The sequence below is a fragment of the Podarcis vaucheri genome (assembly GCF_965113315.1).
Source record: "Podarcis vaucheri genome assembly, chromosome: 2".
In the NCBI taxonomy this organism is placed as follows: domain Eukaryota; kingdom Metazoa; phylum Chordata; class Lepidosauria; order Squamata; family Lacertidae; genus Podarcis; species Podarcis vaucheri.
In genome coordinates, this window is record NC_138760.1 from 75,441,681 (window position 1) to 75,462,201 (window position 20,521).

The 20,521-nt window shown below is 41.0% G+C and overlaps 2 protein-coding genes across 7 annotated transcripts in view; both read right to left on the reverse strand.

The window, feature by feature from the left end:
* Positions 1-7,415, reverse strand: part of TRAIP (TRAF interacting protein) — a 28,842-nt gene extending 21,427 nt beyond the window's left edge. Inside the window, exons 1-4 of one of the 5 annotated variants that reach the window (XM_082214551.1) lie at positions 7,250-7,406; positions 5,956-6,062; positions 3,386-3,443; positions 1,274-1,357 (exon numbers count right to left, since the gene is read on the reverse strand). In XM_082214551.1, the coding sequence (XP_082070677.1) occupies positions 1,274-1,357; positions 3,386-3,443; positions 5,956-6,053 (240 nt within the window). In that variant the 5' untranslated portion in view covers positions 6,054-6,062; positions 7,250-7,406. Of the gene's footprint in view, positions 1-1,273; positions 1,358-3,385; positions 3,444-5,955; positions 6,112-7,004; positions 7,048-7,134 lie in introns of those variants that run through there. The other 4 variants (XM_082214549.1, XM_082214550.1, XM_082214547.1 and 1 more) reach the window with 4 other exon arrangements.
* Positions 7,416-11,979: 4,564 nt separating this feature from the next.
* The window catches only part of CAMKV (CaM kinase like vesicle associated), a 66,422-nt gene continuing 57,880 nt past the window's right edge, over positions 11,980-20,521 (reverse strand). For both annotated transcript variants that reach the window (XM_082214560.1, XM_082214561.1), the window contains exons 10-11: positions 20,357-20,444; positions 11,980-18,406 (exon numbers count right to left, since the gene is read on the reverse strand). In XM_082214560.1, coding sequence (XP_082070686.1) covers positions 18,029-18,406; positions 20,357-20,444 — 466 coding nt within the window. In that variant the 3' untranslated portion in view covers positions 11,980-18,028. The remainder of the gene's footprint in view (positions 18,407-20,356; positions 20,445-20,521) is intronic.

Here is a 20,521-nt window from a genome sequence, read left to right on the forward strand (position 1 = left end):
ATAATATGCTTAAAGAAATCCTAGTAAATATAAAGAGAGCTTTTATGTGCATCAAGTTATTTTTGAATCTATGCAACTACCTTGTTTATTGACCACATTTATCAGGTTGCTTTTAGTCTCTTTTCTGTGAATATGACAGCTTTATTTCTGATGGAACTGTTACCTATATCAGGGAATTAGGCACACAGACACAAAACTTGTCGTCATGGAAATTCTAATTATGACAACCATAGCACATGCTAACTTTAAACACAAGAGGGTAGAAGAGTCCTATTATATCAAGGTCAATGGAGACTTTTTAAATGACTAAGATACAGAGGAAATAGCATTTTGCCAAGGATAAATTATTGTTGAGAGTACACAGCGCTTTAGCACCATGATTTTGCATTCAGGATTTCTCATTGCCAGCACAGTAGTGATCTCAAACACGTTAAGGCTGCAATCCCACAGACATTCACCTTAGAGTAGGTTCCATTGGTTCTAACCTAATTGGGTTTATTTCAAAGTAAACACATACAGGATTGCACTATAATTGATGTACCTTCCCAGATGAAGCTTGTCTTAAATATTTATTCGTAACACAGTATGTATCATAAGATTATAGCCTATGTTTTTCCAAGTCTTGTAACATTATTATATATCCTACACCCATACACACTGTGCAATCTAATTTTTGTATTATTTTTTAAATGTCTCTTTCTCTTATTGTGGATCAAAAGATCTCACAGAGCAAGCTAACTGATAACACTGAGGAACAGTAAAAATGTAACTATGTGCCTAGTTGTTAGATGAAGACTATAAACAGACCGTATTCTTTTAACAGCTTCCACCCAATGAGCATTGCAAAGACTGCAAACTATCCTCTCTTCGCTTGTTCCTACAGGCAACTAGAACAACATTCCATTCAGCCTCCAGACTTTAACATAGCTGTGTTACTCCTGATCTGCACAATATCCGAGGATAATAGGAAGAGGCTAACAAAAACAAACATAATTAAGAAGGCCATGCTCTTTGAAAGGAGTCTGAATGGCAGAAAATTGGAAGAAATTGATAGAATTCCTTTCATGTCAACTTGCTCTTAAAATGAAAGCATTTTTAAACCCGAAGATCTGAGGTCATGTAGAGTCTAACTGAGGTGGGCCTCCAGAAGCAGAAACAAGTGCAGAAGCAGATTCACCTTTGATCCTATGCCTAGCCAATGACAGGAAATATTTACAGGGAAGATTTTTTTTTTAAACATAGATGATGGGAGCAAGCTGTTGCACATACATACCTGTAGACTTTCTGCATCCAGTCCTGTCTGTTCCTCCAGGGCAACATCAAAGAACAGTTTGTTGATTATGTGTCTTTTGCCAACCTACACGTAACATGTGAAAGAATAAGGACGTGACTGTGAAAAAGGAGGTGCCTGTTGCAATAAGATGGGAAATGATGTTTCAAGATAATATAAATATTGAGATTTCAGAAGACACATCTAATCTAATACACCCACACACCCCTTGACCTTGAATCAGGATGATTGCTTGTGTTTACTAGAAACCATATTCTATAGCACAGGGCTTGGAGGAAAGACAGTTCTGTTGGGCATCAGGCACAGCAAGGGATATTAATGTGACCTGTCTAGCATATTGCAATGTAGCATATGATGCACTTCACATCGCTACTGCCGCTATGAAATTCTTTGGCTCAGAATTCCAGTAACAGACTTTCCAAGTGTGGAGCCATTATTCCAGCACAAAATTTTGGAGTTTTGACAAAACAATTCAAGCACCTTGGAACCAAGTGCAATTTGTTCTCTGGCAGCTTTAGCTCAGCAGCTGAGGCTAAGCTCACACTGTGCCAAATCCAAGTACGTGCTGCTTGCTTTATGAGGAAAAAAATATTACCGAAATTGAATTTCATAGCTCTCTCCACCTCCCCCATGCAGCTACCGCTTTGTGTTTTAAGTATTATATACAGTCATGACACCAGCTAATTGCATAGTTACAGCTACATAAGATGTTATTTCACGATAGCTCCATGGTAACCCAAAGATGCGAGAGGCGGCGAAGAACAGAGGGAATCAACAAGTCAGAAGTGCAACAAGGGCTAAGACCTGGCAAGGACTGAAAAAGACAAATAAGAAGGCAACATGCAGCTTGGCACCTGCACACTGGTGTTCCTTTGAAGCTAATAAATAACATTGTAACAGCCAAATACCAAAGGTCTCGACTCTAATTATTGCCGTATTAACAGGGTACACCACACTTATGGCCACCATCCCAAAAGCTCATTTACATATAACAGCTCATGTATACGCGGCAGGACTTTTGATTTTTCCTTGTATCTGCAGCATCCCCATTCCTATTTCCATTATCCACAAAGGGATGTTCAAGAAACAGAAGTCAAAAACTAACTGCAGCTACTTGTACAGCTAGCTAGCTAGTGGCTTAGATTTAGTAATTTCAAAGAGAAGGGGCTCTGAAGAAGAATCTGAAGAAAGCTACTCATACTCAAGACTATCTGCAATGGAAGACCTTCCTCTATCATGGGCTCATTGAGGTCCAGCTGCTTAGTCACACTCCCAGAGGACATAAATGGAAGCTGCTGCTTAGTAGGCAAAAACCAAAGAGCAACACCAAGGATCAGAGCAGGAAATGCCACCCGAATAACCCTGGCACCATGGAGACACCTTGTTATTTCTAATCCTGATACCAGACCTGAATGTGATTTTTATTGCGAGAATATTTTCTAAGCTGCTTTGAGAGTGTCTCAATGCTATAAAGTCAGATTAAAATATTCTAAAACAGATAAATAAATCTCACTGAAATTAACTGAAAATCAATCAATCAACCAATCACAGCTAACTTGTCCTATTGATTTTAGTGGGCCCCAAACATAATCAACTTTCTCCAGATTTGGACCTCTGTGCTGAGGCCATCAAAATCCTCTGCCAATAAAAGATGAATTCTAAATCAGTTGAATGCTGAACTTACAGTACTTAAAGTGAAAGCAATGAACCTTCTAACTGAAGAGATATGATCTAGCATACACTTCCCAGTACATGCTAAGCTTTGGTAAAAGCAAAGCAATGGTAAGATTCAATCCAATAGCAGAGAGAGAGAGAGAGAGAGAGAGCGCGCACAGGAGTGCCCCCCCCCCATAAAACCTTTATAGTAATTCCATGACCTTATGCTTCAAGGAAGTAAGGTTGATGGGCCCCTTCTCCAAAGTTACCTTCTCTCATTTGGGTAGTCTTTCGTTCTCTTCTGACCACACCCCTCCACCCAGTCTGGGCAGGTCGTTACTGAAACAGAACTCCTCAGCCTTGGAAGGCAAAGTACTCATATGGTAAAGACGATGAAATATGACAGATTATTTCAGTGAGCATAGGCTGAAGACTCACCTGGATTCTGCATTGTGGACAAGTCCGACTAGGTGCTGTGTCAAACCACTGAATGAGGCTAGAGGGGAAGAGATGACAAAGTGATTGTTGACAAATGGTGCTTCTTAACATGAACCACACAGGTAGTGATGTTAAATTCTCGAGAATAATCTTTTGGAGAATATTCTCGAGAATATTCTCAATTAATGAGAATATTAGAGAATTCTCATTTAAAATAGGAGAATATTCATTTTAATGCATTGAAAATGATATAATTAGTTAACATACATGTTTATTCATGGGTAAATTTGTTCAGATGGCAACCAGAAACTGTACAGATACTTTTATTCAATGGGGCAATGCAGTGAATTCACATTCTTTGATTTTTTGCACCAAACTTGAAATTGAAAATTGGCATGTTAAGGTTTGATACAAGTAAATTCAGTAATAGGCTATCTTGTGCTTCTAATAGCTCTAACACTTAATAACTGTGTTGGTGACTAAAACATAGCTTGATAAACAAATCTATATGCATGCATATAAAAAGAAGCCATTAACATTAAATGTATTATCATTATATGATAACATATTTCAGTATGTCAGTCTCAGGTAAATGACACCTTGTACCATTGAATGGCACTGCAAAAACCAGTTTTTTGGGCATTAAATAAAAACATACAAATGTCAACTGTTTAAATCAAGGCCACCTCACATGCTGTTACACATAATTGTATAGGCCTAGATACTTTAAGTTTATAAAGCATTAAAGCTACTTTCTGTAAAAAATAATAATCACACTGTATGGCCAAGGGTATAGAATTGCTAAAAATAAGGTCACACCCAAATAGAAAAAAGGCTATTACATATACAGTAGTTGAAATACAAATGAATTCAAATGTTCATCAAATTAAATGGATAGCATTTTGTTTTAAAAATGTTTTCTGTAGCTCACATTTCAGAACTGTCAATGGTGAATGACACAACTGGTTCAGAAAAATCATTATTCATTACTTACACTGGCACTATCATAGCTTGACTTATTATTTACTATGTTTTTTAAATGTGGGTTGTAAAATTGGTTCTTACATTAGAATTTACAGTTTGTAGAGAATATTATCTGGAGAATATGCTCACCTCACTACACGCAGGCATTATCAGTTACAAACAAAACTCATCTAGTCTTGAGACAGACAGTTTTAGAATTAATTCTGCCACAGGGCCAACACCCTGGAATACACAGGGCTGCAATCCTGTGCACACTTACTACCCTGAGATTTATTTCCATGCAAGTTTCACACATTTCAACTCCCATTTAAAATAAAGCAGTTTTGCTGAAATTTCAGTTTGCAACATCACAGTGCTTGAACATCTTAAGCATTATTGCCGCTGCCATTGGGACAGTATTTAGCTTGGTAGACAATGAGTGGTACAAGGCATGCAGGCTCGCTTGTGATATGATTATAAAGTGATACAAATCGTGATAAAGGAATAGGATATGGATATGTCTTAGGAATATATAGTGTTTGTCTTGAAACACTCATTTGGACATATCTTCAATATAGGAAATACAGTGGTACCTCGGGTTAAGAACTTAATTTATTCTGGAGGTCCGTTCTTAAACTGAAACTGTTCTTAACCTGAGGTACTACTTTAGCTAACGGGGCCTCCTGTTGCTGCGCGATTTCTGTTCTAATCATGAAGCAAAGTTCTTAACCCGATGTTCTATTTCTGGGTTAGCGGAGTCTGTAACCTGAAGCATCTGTAACCCGAGGCACCACTGTAGCACAAAATATGCACACAGTGCATTAGGCTAGAAATGGCTCAGTACCACTGTGAACCTGGTCCTTCAGTCCTCAAATATTTTGACAGGCATCCGTGACACAGAAGGAAAAGCAGGACACAACAAACTCAGGAAATGAGTTACAGACCTATTTTATCAGGCAGAGAAAAATTATTGTCCTACTCCTAACCAGCACACTGTTTCTATAACTGCAGTTTCTTGATGATCAACATATCCATCCCCCCTCCTAAACCATAAAGACACCAGCCAACAACAAAAAAACTTGCCTTAATGCTTCTTTCTATTGTACCTACAACTATAATATCAGCCTGCCTGGGCCCTTAGATATGGAGGAACAGGCCCTTTTCATTGTCTCACCATCCTGCGGTGGCATGAGATATGGCACCCTTTGTGGAGGTGCCCCTATTATAGAATAGCCTACTCCTCTGAAGTATGGCAGGCACCAATATTGCTGACAATTGGGAGCCAGCTAGAAACTTCTATTTGCCCAGATGTTTGCTCATTGTTATAACACATTGTGTTTTCATGTTGGATTATTCAAATTCTGTATATTTTACTTACACTTACTCTTATTTTTGCTCCCTTTGTAACCTGCCTTGGAATCATTTGAACAAGGGCAGGTTAAAAATGCTCTTAATGAACAAATAGTAAAAAATAAGATGTTTCCAAGTATTATTTCACAAATAAGATGTAATGAAAAGTTGATGTGTAAAAAAAAAAAAAGAGAGTTGCTTAGGTTCTTAAATAACTTTCCTCCACCAATTTTGCCATTTGTTTATACAGTACTCACCATAAATGGTGGAAAGTATGTCCACAGTGAATAGCTGCCACATCCCTCTCATTATCAAAGAAATCTGAGCAGATGGTACAATGGGCACGGATAGGCATCCTTTACAACTGCAAGATCAAGGAAAAGATGCAAAAACTCAGATGTGGAACAGCCTCTCTGCAAAAAGAAACACCAAACTTAAAAGAGGTTCTGCCCAATAAGAAAACAGTCACAAGGGCATATCCTGAATGCTGGTTCCCTTTCCCCACCCGTACACTGAAGAACTGAATTTGCACTTGATGATCTCTCTGTGCCCTGCACTACATTCCAGGTTACTGAAAACTTAGACAAAAATAACAGCAGCAAAATCCAGAGGGGAAAGCATTCCTTCCTGCATTTCTGGTTTTGCTCTATAGTCCCAAACAGCCAGCGAAAACACCTTACACTCCCCTCCGAAGCTCTTTCATTGTCACAGCCAGTTACTTAACTGGGCAACACCAGCTGTAATATGGGATGTTCAGTACGTCAACTACCACTAGCCAGCAAGATATAGGTCAGATATTCATTACAAACAAAGTATTAGCAAAACATTAGGACAAAGTACAGTGGTACCTCGGGTTAAGAACTTAATTCGTTCTGCAGGTCCGTTCTTAACCTGAAACTGTTCTTAACCTGAGGTACCACTTTAGCTAATGGGGCTGCCGCTCCACTGCCACGTAATTTCTGTTCTCATCCTGAATCAAAGTTCTTAACCCGAGGTACTATTTCTGGGTTAGTGGAGTCTGTAACCTGAAGCGTATGTAACCTGAGGTACCACTGTACTGCCTCTTATCAAAAGGAGGATTCAACAAGCACAGACCGCTTTCAGAATTTGATGAAAGCTGCAAACTCTTCCTCAGATTCCCCTTCCCTGTAGACCCTTTTCAAAACAGCAGGAAGGAAATGAAGAGGGTAAATAATAATAATAATAATAATAATAATAATAATAATAATAATAATTCCTCCCCCCCCCCCAACTCCACAAACCTGCTGAAGCCCACAGGTTAAGAAGCTCTCCTTTAAATCTCTACCTTGGGCTAGTCAGTGTCTCCAAGAATAACTAGCCTCACGAGCCTTAAGTGGTGGGGACAGAAGCTTTGGTTGCGGGGACTGAACAGAAGAAGAATAAAAATGTACAATTAGGCAGCTTCCCAAACTCACAAAGCCTCTGCCTATAAAAAGCTGGCAGAGAAAGAGGAAGCCCAGGGGCCAGTCCTCTCGCTCAGCTCCAGGGAGATGGAGCGAGACTTCTCTCGAGGTGACCCGCGAAGCTTCCCCGCCCGTCTCGAGCTCTTGTCCTTCAGCTTCCTTCCCCCGCCCTGAACCCGGGAAGCTTCCCTGGAAGGAGCGCTCTCTCCCTGCAGCCGCCGCTATCAGACCCAACAATGAACCTGTCGGTTTCCAGTTCAAGCCTCACTTGGTTGCCGGATTCAAATTTGGTTCCTATCTCAGTGATTTCCGGAACTGAACGGAAATGACGTTCTTAATTAAGGCGCGGGAGAAAAAAAGGAAAAAGCCCCCCCCCTGTTTTTTTTAACGCTTCCGACACTGCGGCTGCCCCTTTTGAGGGGCGGGGCTAATAAGTGCTCGCGCCCCTCCCGGAGCGCGTGGCTAAAGGGGAAATGGGTGCTGCAAAAGGCAAAGCCGTCCTGCATCGGGGCGGCGCTCTTAGAATTAGAAAGAGATAGGGCATCTGTAATCGGACTTTTTATTACATTTAGTTCTAGAAAAAGCTGCCTTGAACATGGACGTAGCCAGGATTTATGTTGGGGGGTGGGAAGAGCCTCAATTGAGTATTTTTATTGAGTTATTTGCCCCCTGCCCCCCCCCTGGCTACGCCTATGGTCTTGAGTCCCGTCAGGGCGAAAGGCGGGGTATTAAAAATATACGTAATAATCTAAATTGACAGAGGCAATTAGAGATCAATCCAAACATAAATTTCAAGAAGAATGGGGAAAATATAGTATCTGAAAAAACTGCATTCAGATTAATACCTGGACTTGTCTTGACTAATTTCCGCAAAACAAATTATGGTGTAAGAATGTAAGATAAAGAGCAAAATAGAGAAGAGGAATTGAGAAAGAAACAGTTTACTAAGTATACAACCGGACCTGTCCTGTGTTGAGGATGAAGGAAGTCAAATAGAAATGAATAAGAATTAGGGATGTACAGTATCTGTAACATCTGCTTTGCATTTGTAGTTGTAGTATCTTGTTGTGTTTGTTTTGTGAGTGTTGTCTGTGTTGGTGTCGGTATAATAGATATATATATATATATATGAACAAAGACAACAGGCATATCTATCTATCTATCTATCTATCTATTAATATGAACTTTTTGTACAAGGATTTTGTACAATGATTGGGGAAATGTTACAGAAGTCATAAGATTTGATGACATGATGCCCATTATACACACGAGGTTGCTTCTGGCTACAGGCTTTTTATTTCCTTACCTGCCAGGGAATTCAGACGCTCCTCCTGCCACACCAAGCTTCTTCAGAGCGAGTGGCCGGACATCAATAATCCTGGATGGGTGGAGTCACGGACCATTACGGCTGCTATATTCAATATGGGATGAAGCTTATATGCAGTTTTGCCTAAAGGATGCAATTCTTATATGGAAGTGATAATCGAAAATGGGCTGAACAGGGGATGAGCTGGAAAACCTGCAATGTTTGCCATTTCTACAGAGCTATTAAAAAGTGTAGGAATAATGTCCTGTCTTGAATCCAGTGTCTACTGTTGCTTGAGGGGACTATTATTTTTTAAAGTTACAACTCTCAGAATTAATAAAATAGGATGTATTGCAAATTAAGTGTGCACAGAATTGGACCCTTGCATCCTAACCATGGTTATTTGGAAATAGTTCATGGGTTGCGTCTAATGTTAGAGCAGACTCCTTGAAATTAACAGATTTGACAGTTTAAGTGCATTAATTCCAGTGGTTCTTATTCAAAGTAGAATTGGATACAAATCCATGGTGGTATTTGTTTCTATTTTGGTAAGTATGCTTAGGATTGCATCTGTGCAATTCTAAGCATGCTTGGTTAGAAGTACCACTAAATACAGTGAGTGGAATTCAATGCTAGGTAGGGTATCTGTGTATAGAACACGGTTTACCTGCAATGAGACTTCCCCAAATCTGTCTTGGAGGTGTTGGGGAGGAGGGGAAAGGCCTGTTGTACAAGGTGACCTCGTTCAATGCATATGGCAATTTAGTTGAATCCAGTGTAATGAGATTACAACAAAACAATATAAAATATATGTTATTGAGGAAATGCAGTTATTTATCATCCTTCTTTCGTCGTCTTCTTTAACCCCACATGAAGACATTTCCACACCCAACCTCCCAGATTTGCCTAAGCCAGTTTTCGGCACATTTCCCTTCAGATTTGAGAATAGCTCTGGGGGCTTTTAACTGAGTGTATTTTGGTGCTTTCTTTTTCGCTGCAATTTCCCCAGTGGAGCAGCACCTCAAGTTGTAAATGAATCCAGGGACTGCTGGCGCTGTTGCTTATTTTCAAAGCATGGAAACAGTAAGTTCACATCCCATCTGTGTCATATCTAATAACAACAATGTACAAATCTTAGGGAAATCTACAGTTTGACATAGCAGGGTTTCTCACAGAAGAACTCATTGTACAATTTCTATAATAAGACTCCCTTGTTGGGCTTTGCTAAACAGAAATAATATGGTATCTAGAAACAAAGGCAAAACAATTTGGTGGGTTGAAGCTGGTGAAGACATTTCTGTGGGAATTAAAAATTCAACACCATTTGTGCTTCGTTAAATGCAACTGCAGGCTGTCACACATTGCATAAAGGTCTTAAACTTGTCATTTTGGTTGTGAAACCTGGAAAAGAAAACTTTTCTGGTGATATTTGACACTGCGAATGGATTATTTCCAGCCTGTTTTGTGCAGAACAAAGAGATTAACTTAGCTTTGTAGAGATATATAAAATATTTACTAGCTTACACAACTGTATGCAGCTAGATGACATGACGGGTCTGGCAACACTTGCATAATTGGTTGGGATAGATGTGACATGTATTGCTCAGAGGGCTTTTGAGCCTCCTGTTATATAGAATACAGTGGTACCTTGGGTTAAGTACTTAATTCGTTCCGGAGGTCCATTCTTAACCAGAAACTGTTCTTAACCTGAAGCACCTCTTGCTGCTGCCGCGCCGCCGGAGCCCGATTTCTGTTCCTGAAGCAAAGTTCTTAACCTGATGCACTATTTCTGGGTTAGCGGAGTGTGTAACCTGAAGCATATGTAACCCGAGGTACCACTGTAGTTTTAAATGCACCTGTACCACCTTTTGAAAATCAGTTAAGGACCAGGTATGAAGGTAGATTTACAGTTGCGTTTATACCGTCTTCTATTTCCTGCGTCACCTGAGAACAGATGTATTCTGCCTTGAAATATATAACCTTCTAGCCCTCCATTCCCCCCATACAGTTGTACATATTTGGGAATAACCTTTTCATATTTTAAGCTTGCCTACTTGCATTGAAACATCTCTTTTGTCACCATTGAGAACGTCAAAAAGCCTTGCTGAATCAGATGAGGCCCATTAGTCCAGTATTATGTTTCGTCCAATGGCCCAAGAGATGCTTCCAAGAATTCCACAGGCATGGCAGAAACTAAAGATAGCAGCCCTTCTTTGGTGTTTGTCCCTCTGTTACTGATCGTCAGAGGCATGTTGCTTCTGTGATTCCAAAAGGTACAATGGCTAATAGTTGTTGGTAGATTTATCGTTCATGAATTGGCTAAATCCCCTTTGAAAGCTGCCTAAGACAGTGACCATCCAATTATTGTGCCAGCAAATTCCATAAATTAATTGCATGCTTGTGAAATATTTTTTATTTTGTGTGTTATGAGTCTAATTGCATGACTCCATGTTCTAGTGTTATGAGTGAAAGAAAAATCTTCCTTTTCCCCCAAGCAATGTATTTTATGACTCTGTTATGCCTACCTTTCATCATATTTTCTAAGCTCATGGTGGCATTGCAGTTGAGTAGTCACAGGGCTGCATGGACGAGCATTTGGGGAACTTAACTGGGGTAATGTTTTCTGCATTTGCTGGCGTGGTGCTATTTAAAACAAAGCATAACTTTTTATGTGCATTAACTGAAGTTGGGTATGATTCCCAAGTGATCATTAAAGTGCTTCAAAATGCTTGTGTGTTTTTGACCTCAGCTTTACCATGATAGCTTGTTCCACTTTCCTGTCATATCTAATCTGGAAAACCATTTTCTCCTGCAAATTGTAACAGAATTCCCTAGCAGAGGTTCTGGTAAGGATACATTTCTGGGGAGGGTATGTGGTAGGACATGAAATTGCATCTCCTTGTTCCTCTTGCAGTGCCATGAGCTAGTATACAAATATGGAGGCAAGAAAGCTGTTGTAAATTGTTAAGCACAAAAAGACAAGATTCTGGTTGCTGCTATTAGTTGACTGGTTGGGCTTCCTGATCTAGTAACTACTGGCGGAAGGCCATAGGTTCCCCAAACATGCCATAAATGAGATAAGTAATCAGTGAACATGTGTGTAGTCTTTAGGTGGCCATGTTGTGCATCTTGAGGACATCAGTAAGTTAGGTTTCTTGCTTGAAGAATGCAAGATTGTGCAACAGGACCTCTTCCCCAGGCTGAAACAGGAATTTTATGTAGGGCCTTGACGGTGGGGCGTGGAAGGTGGAAAAGAAAACAAGACATGTCTACTCTAACATATTATACTGGCCTCATATTAGGCTTAATTGACAGGGTTTCCTCCCAGTTACAAAGCGGAGGGCTTAAATTGGTTTTAAAGCAGGTATAAAATCATGGCATAGTTGTGTCTCCCTTCCTATCTCAGGCCACTTTCCAAATTATATCTATATTGTATAAAAATGGACCAGCATTATTCACAGCCCTGGCATTAGTTGGAAAAAGACAGCCCCTAGCAGGATTGTGTGTACAGTGAAGACACAGAGACAGACAATGCACTAGCAGGTGCTCTCTCAGTTTACCCTTAGAAGGGACTTTATTTTTTTTTCCAGTGGTACAGTGCGGCAATTACACAGGAATTTCTGGGTGGTTGTAGTTTAAATAAAACAATTTCATAGACTAAACTCAAACTTACAAACATGCAGCTGCTTGTGAGGGAGGAGAAAGGCTAAGAAATGCTGGAGTCCGTAACTGAGGCAGGCAGGTGGCTGAGAAGGCCTTGAAGTCTACTACGTAGGCTGTTCACAACAAGAGCCAGGCTTCTCTGTTCTTTATGTGGGACTGAACCTGGGATAGCAAGACCCAGTTATGGGAAATGAGGGTGCTTGTGGTTCATGTGGAGGGTTTGACAGGGGCTCTGCCTTCAACAGGTGTGCGACAGACAAGGAACTCTTCTGTCAGCTTCAAGATGCAGTGATGGATAAAGCATAGCCGTATGATTTCAGCATACTATGCTGTTGGTAAAAGGCAATGGACCTCCTTCAGGAAAGAAAGTGGCAACTTGATTCAAACTTCATGTTGAACACGGCTGAGGTGGGTCTTTCTCTCCCCAAGTGTGTAGTATATGTGGGATTTTACAATAATTAACAGCTGTGCATGAATCTCAAGCTTCTGTGCTAATTGACATATAACCCAGGTGCTCCTATTTGAGTTGTTGTGCTTAACTTGTGTCAAGTTAATCATTCACAACATTTCTATGCCGTTCCATAAAATAAAGTTATCTGAGCTGCTTACGAGAAGCCAAGGTCCTTTCACACCAAAAGAAACAGCTCCTTCCTAACCTCAGTCTGTCCCAAAGCCATAACTTCTGTTTAAAATAGTTCAATGGGATTTACTTTCAGGTAAGTGAGTATATGATTGACACTTGACCTGGGAGTAGGTTCCACTGAACTCAGAGAAGGCCTGTACTGCCAATCTAATGCTTAAATGGGCAAAAAATATCTATGAACTTGTAGCAATTTTAGTACTTGCCTGATCTAGAGCATTCTTGTTTATACTAGTCTATATTATATATAAAAAAAATACTGAATAGATGAAGTATATTGCACATTTTTGAGTTAGCAAAAACAGGTAAATGCATTCAATTCTAACTATGCAGGCGCTTGCCTTGACAGTAATTCAGAAAAGGGGGTTGCCATGGCGCTGCCCATGAGCTCAGTGGCATCCCTGTGGCCTTTCCCTGACATCCATGAAGCCTCTGAGCCCCTCTCCTCACTATTTCCTTTGTCATGAGGTGGTAATAGCTATTAAGGGTACCTTTTTCTCCCTTGAAAAGTACCGTATTTACTCGAGTCTAATGTGCCATCAAATCTAATGTGCACCCCAATTTTCAGAACCTTGAAACCAAAGAAAGTATTTGCCGGCAAATTTAAACGTGCCATCGAATCTGATGCACACCTTAATTTTCGCAACGTAATTTGGCCAAATAAGGTGAGCATTAGATTTGAGTAAATACGGTACATAAAGTTGAAGGAAGGAGTTGGAAGGGTAACACTGTTTTCCACTTTTCAGTTCTATGTTCTTTTCAGAATTAATTCTTCTTGATCTGATTTTTATCCAGATCCCTTGGAAAAGCTAAGTGCCTCCTTTCTCTCTTTCTGTCTCTTTGAGGAGGGGGAGAGAAGCGATTAGAGAGTTTGGTGCTCACAGTGTTTGCTTAAAGATCCAGATGTGCTTATGGGCAAAAGTTGTTGACCTCCAATCTAGAATCTTGAGTGAAAAGGGCACAATTTGTATTGGGGTGGTGGTGGGGAATCACTCATCACATGGAGGGGAAAAATCCATGTTGGAAAATAAGAAAAACTTTAGCCTTAAAGAAGGATTTTTGTATTTCACCAGCAGAAATAAGCATCTGACTACACCATTTAATCTTCAAAACTGTTGCACACAGGACATATTAGGAGCAGGCCTGCCTTAGGTGCCATTTTCAGTTGTGATTAGAGAACCAGAGTGGCCCAGGAGAAGCAGGCCCGCCAATACAACAGAACTACTTTATTTAAAGACAAAGGAGCTGGTGCGAACCTCTGCAACAGCACAGCTGCTCTTCTAACAATCTAGTCACAACATGCCATTTTAGAATGAACACTGGACGCCTCAGGAGCCTGGTGTTTTCGTGCTCTGAAGAGGTGACTGCATTATAGGTCTGCCTTATAGTGCTGTACATAGGTTGCACATACAGTAGTAGCTTCAAGGCGAGACATGAATGTGCTGACAGAACAGTCCAGAAAGTACATACTTCAAATCATAGACTGCCTTCTGTTTATCATGCGCACGTGACAATCACAAACCATACTAGGGGTGTTGTATTAATCTCACACATACCTTGTTTATTTTATGCGCTGCACACATACTAAATACACCCAGTCCGCAGCATTTCCTTTCCCAGAGCCAAGATTTTCTGCTACTGTGAGGACCCATTTTGGCTGCTCATACCAGTAGCCATATGCAGGCCTCACACTCTCCTTTGGACAAAACACCTGTGGAGAGGGGCTCAGGAACCAACTTGAAGCAGGAACAAGTCTAGTCCTTGACTACTTAGGGGTGTATAGTGGCAGATTAATAGATAGAAACCAGTGAGACTTCTCAACTTGAGGGCTGCTCCTTCTGTGAGATAAACCCCTTCTGATCCCAGCAGTCCTTTTTGTTGTTAAAAAATATTACTCTGGAGTTAAGCTTTCGAATATAATCAAGGTGCTAATAGTTCTCTTCCTTTTAAGGAATGTAGCCTATGGCTGTAAGAAGTCTGTGTTTCTAGATCACAAAGCAACTGACATAAAAATAAATTACCTGCTATCTGTGCCAGATTTTTTTTTTTTTGGGGGGGGGAATCAGGCTTTTGTTTGAGGGTACATATATATAGTTCACATGCAAGCACCAAAATGTAATACGTACAACAGGAGCTACAGTCTTGCTTTCTCCATCAAGGAGTCAGTATCAATTATATTTGAAGGACCCAATCTGGCCTAATATATGCTACTGGCACCGCAGCCCAGCATTCAGTTTCCATGGAAGATGTCCTGCTCAGGCCTACATGCCTAAAGTCTTAGGTGTGTATGCCACCTCTGGTTAGGCTGTCCTCACGTAGGTAGCAGGAGTCGGCTGGTGCCTTGACTCCATTCATAGGGTTAGACTGAACTGTACTTGAAAAGTCCAAACCCAGATCCAGAATCTGCCCAAATATCTGGATTAAAGAGGAGACTGTTAGGTGTATTGTATCACACACCATGCAGCACAGTTGAAATCTTTTCATTATAGCTAATGAAGGTTGTCCTGTCAGACAGGGATGAAAATATGGAATGGCCCATTGGCAGCTTCATGGAGGAATAGCTATGCTGCGTATTTAAATGTGCCAAACAATCCCATAGTTGTAGGCCATGCAAACTGAACCTAAACTGGAACTGTTATGTTCGGCAGTGGCCTGGCTTTGCACATAGGAGTCTGCAGCCAAACAGCTGAATGGCGACACAGAGAGAGCATGATTTGAGCAGGAAAAGGTTGGCTGTGGGGCTCAACCCCCACCTGCTGCTTCTCTTCTGCAGCATCCTCTCTCAGTTGGTTTTCTCTTATCTGCAAACAATGTGTTGCAGAAAGCACATTTGGGAACCCCATCTGGGTGAAGCAGCTGGGGAATAAAGTAACATACCTCCCCTACTTCTCCCCTTAAAACCACATTCTCTCTGAACACCACTTCAGATATGAAATATTAATCCAGGTTCCTATACCTATCTGTTAAGAACATAGAGTTCTACCTTATGTGTCAGAATATTGATCCATCTAGCTCAATATTGCCTACACTGACAGGCAGTGCTTCTCTAGGGTTTCAGGCCAGGAATCGTTCCTAGCCATACCTGAACTTGCAACCTTCTGCATGCAATGCATGTATTCTACCACTAAGCCTCTGCCACATCCCCCTTGGCGTTGGGTCCAACAACATCCATAGGGTCACAAATTCTCCATCCTTGTGTTGTTGAATTTTGATTTTATGCCTCCCTAATTGTAAGCCATATTGAACTCATTGGGACTTAACAATAAACATGCATAGGATTGTGCTATTTGTCTGTTTTTATATATGCTATAGCACAGTCCTTGATTACCTGATTTCTCACTTTTGTTCGCAACCTTTCCTTGAAAGAGTTTTGAAACAACTGTTCATAAACATTTTTTGTTTGGCTCTGGTCCTCTTTTATAGCATGCCAACCAAATCCTGTAAGAAATATAGAATTACTAAATTTCCTAGTGTGTAAAGTACATTTATCTTCACAGTATGTCTGGAAGCAGAGAGACATTTTCATCTCTGTTTTATGGGGGGGGGGATGGCAGTATAGAATGATGACAAAAATGGTGACTGCAATGTTTATTACATAGGCTCAGGAATGCTAACTATTGGAATAAAGTGTGTATTTCAGGGTGAGGGAGAACATTCTTTCATTTTTATTGAAAGATGAGCTTCTTGCCTATTGCAGATAGGGAAGGAAGCACATGATCGAGCTGTTAGTGGGCACACACTTTCTGCTGATCCTATTCTACAAGTTGCTTACTACTTTACCCTCTTGCAACCCTAACTGGCTTTTGAAGTCTATTTCACCTTAAATGCTAGGTTCCCTCCCAGCTGAATGCCTTAAGTAGTGTCAGAGAGGGAATTTGGATAGGTATACAGCTTTTTCACTTTTACATAATGAGTTACACCTGCAAAAATCCCCTCTTCTACCCATTAAAGGTACAGAAGCCGATGGTCTTTTCATCTGGTCACTTAACCTTGCAGTAAAGTTGCAGGAATGTAAATACCTAAACAAGGCTTCTACAGATTTCCACTAAGATAAATCACCTGCAGAATCCATCTACAGGATTTTGCCACAGTGTAGGATTCACCTGTCTGCTCTACAGTGTTGCTCTGGAGATCATTTGCTCATTTGCTTCTTCTGTCACATTGTTTTCCAACAACTACTGTTGATAATTTAGAGGTCTCTCTGCAAGGTTCCCATAACCTACAATAATAATAATAATAATAATAATAATAATAATAATATTCTGCCCTGAGTGCTTAAAATCATAGAATCATGGAGTTGTAAGAGACACAGAGGGTCATCTAATCCAACCCCCTGCAATGCAGGAGTCTCAACACGTTGTCTTGGGATAATGCAGCAAGTGTTAAATAAATAAATAAATAAATAAATACAGCTTCCCACCTGTCTTTTATCTTCCTTGCCCCTGCTTGTTCACAGTTGGCTTGTTTTCCAGATTAGGGATGTCTCCTGTCCCCAAGGGAAAATTGCTTCTGCACAAATATATGGATAGCTACACCCCAGTTGTGTTGACAGTTCAGTATCGACAGTTCAGTGAAAAGTCAAGCAAATGCACACACACTCTCACATGGATTTTGCATTAGCTTTGTTCGCACACAACCATATGTTGGACATAGAGGTAAATTGCTACAGAAGATCTTGCCAGCAGCTGAACAGATGAATTCCACATGCATCTCCAATGAGTATGACTAATTTGAAAGCTCTGCCATGACAGTGTGTGGCCCTCTTTATCCTCCAACCTGACCTGGACCTGTGTCCCATTCCCCATACCTCCATGGTATATAACAAACCAGTCGGCTGAAAAGTATGGCTACTGTGTCTGATCTGATTGCTCCAGCTTCTCCCAACCAGCCTCAGGGAGTCAAGTAGCAAGTCAAGTGACTGAGAGAGAGTAGTAAGAAAACAAATCGAGAAATGGAACAAAGAAAAGGAAAGCAACAGAGGAAAAGAGGGAGCGGGGAAGAGAGAGAAAGAGAGGAAGAGAGAGAATTTCATGCAATGGGCTAGGCCTCTACAACCACTTGTTGTTTACCTGGGCCCAACGGGGTCTCTCTGGACTCTGTCACATAAAAAATAGAAACTCTGCTGGCACCTAGCTGGAGACACATAGAAGTCAGACAAACTGACAGCCACACGCAGAGGGGTTGGTTGGGAAGCCAGGACAGTTGGGGGGGTTGGGGGTACCATGCCAGTGACTATTTACAAAGAGAAATACAACAAAGAGAGGTACAGCCCTGCCCTTGCCCTGCTCCCCTCTGACTCAGCCAGTCTCCTCATTCCAGGACTCTGGGGTGGCACTCGGGGCGGCAGTTTCTCCCCTGTTACACGTGGTTGGGGCTGCCGGTGTTGTCGCCGGAGTTTCTGCCGTAGTTGCTGGAGCTGTTGATGTCGTTTCTTCTGGGCTCGCTGCTGCTCCTGCAGCAGCAGCAGCTGGCGCTGCCATTGTTGTCGCTGGGGCTGCTTCGGCTGTTGTGGCTGAAGCCGTGCTGTCTGCCTCCGCTTTTGCCTGTGGGGCGCTGGTGGTCTCTGTTGGGGAAGCACTGTCTGTCGTGGCAGTGGCAGGAGTTGCTGGTTTCGCTGCATCCGTGTGCTCCGGCGCTCGGAGTCTCTTCATCATTGTGGTCACTCGAACGGCTTTCTGCAGGTTGGCGAGAGAAAGGGGGTTGTTCGTTGGTAACGTGTCATGGCCTCTCGCAGTTTTATTGCAGGGAGAAGGAATAGGAGCAACACCTCCATCCTGCTTCCTTTGCACCCCACCCTCTATAATTTGATGGCACTAATTCCAAATCTTATGAAACCCTTGGCTTGTGTGTGTGTGTACACACACACACACACACACACACACACACACACACACACACAAAATTATATATAATTATAGCATGTTCACACTGGAGAATCTCAGCTTTATTTATAAGTGTGCTTTCAGTTCTTGTGACTGCAGACAAAACTTGAGAAGAGACACTGTCTATAACGGCAGCTCAAGGCTAAAGCATGAGAAAGCAAGCAGTTAGGCCCCAAAATGTACTGCGAGCTTTATTTCATTTCATGATGACTGATCCAATTGTATGACTTCTTGACCATATTACTGAAGGCTAGCAGTATTCAGAAATGGAAGTTAACCAATTTACTCTTTTATTTTTTTAGTCCACAAAATCTTCTGAATTATAGAAAAACTAGAGGTGGTCCCTGAATGCTACTCCTCCCCTGCCTCAAATAAAAAAAATATGTTGGGGCAGGGGATAACATCCAATTTACATTTTAGTGATGGCAATGTTTTCTATGGGAATGTCCCTGAGAAAGGTCAAGTCTTTCTGAGTATTCCAGTTGTATACTTCCCAAAAGCCCGTGTATGTTGCCTCCTGCTTCCCTGCCCAATTTTTTTTTTTAAGGCAGAGGTGGTGGTGGGTGGTCTAGTCCTCAGTGAAGCATCCTTTCTCACTGAGAAGTAAAAATTCCAGAATATCCAGTGGGAAACTGACTCTTCATGTGCCATTACCATCAAGGAAGAAGAACCCAAGTGGGATACACAACTTTCCTCATCCAAATCGCTAAAGTTTCTTTTTAAAGATAGTTAGAACATTGTACCATATATATAAAAGTCATAAGCCATAGAGTTAATAAATATTATTAATAGAGGAGTTAAAGGCAAAATTTCACGGAAGATTAAGATGTCAAAGAATAAAAAGGTTTATAAAAAATAATTAAGGTACAGATGAATATTACATGAAAATTAATAATGTAAAATGCAATTAATACAAAGTACTTATAAAGTATTAAAGTTATTCAAAATATTAACATCTTATCAGTATTTGAGCTAATATAGATTCTTCAGGTTCTACCAATATATTCTTCAGCACAACACAAACATATCGCTCGCAAAAAGTCTATACAATATTCATGAAATCAAAGTCTCCTGATCAATATTTTGGTAGTAAGGCCTCTTCCAATAGTTAGTTAGTAGATTACAACTCTGGCAGAAATTATTAATTGCTTCCTGCCATTCCTTAAGTCTAACAAATGTCAGTTTAACTGAGGGTAAAATTAGACAAGGTCCATTCATGTAATTAGCATTCACCCCAATGGGTGCATCCCAATTTCCATGCAAATTGCAGCTGCATCCTGACTGGGACTGCAACAGGGGGTGAAAAGTTATGATGTGGATGGGGCCCATGCCTGCAATTTATTGTTGAAAAGCCATTCAGTTACTAATTGTGTGACGGGTGTATTCAAGGCCACTTAGCAAACTTCATGGCTGAAAGGGGATTTGAGTCTGGGTTTTCCCTTTTGAAATCGTTCTAGCCATCCTCAACACTCTAGTTGCTCTACCACTACTATAAATGTAGTGAGGAATGGACAATGGCATTTCTGTTTCCTACCAAGCTGCAGTGAGGCTAGCCTTAATTTTTTGCATATTTGTGCAGCCTTATGCAAGTAAAACCAATGCCCATAAGGGTTGACAAAGTAGGGGAGATTTGGAGACAGACTGGGAAAGTCCGGGATGTGTCCCCTCTCTTGAGGCGATCTCAAACTTCCTCAAGTGCAAAAGAGGATTCTTGCTGGCAGCACCAAGTATGTGGGACCTTACCTTCCATTTTGCCCTGGCAAAGTTTTTCTCAATCTGAGCACATACTCCATCCTTTATGTTCTTGTCCGAAGCTGCATTGCCAGAAATCCTGAGAACAGAAAAAAAATATGACAATGAGTTGTGTCTCTTGGCAATTACCCTTCCTTAGCCTAACTTCCTTCCTTA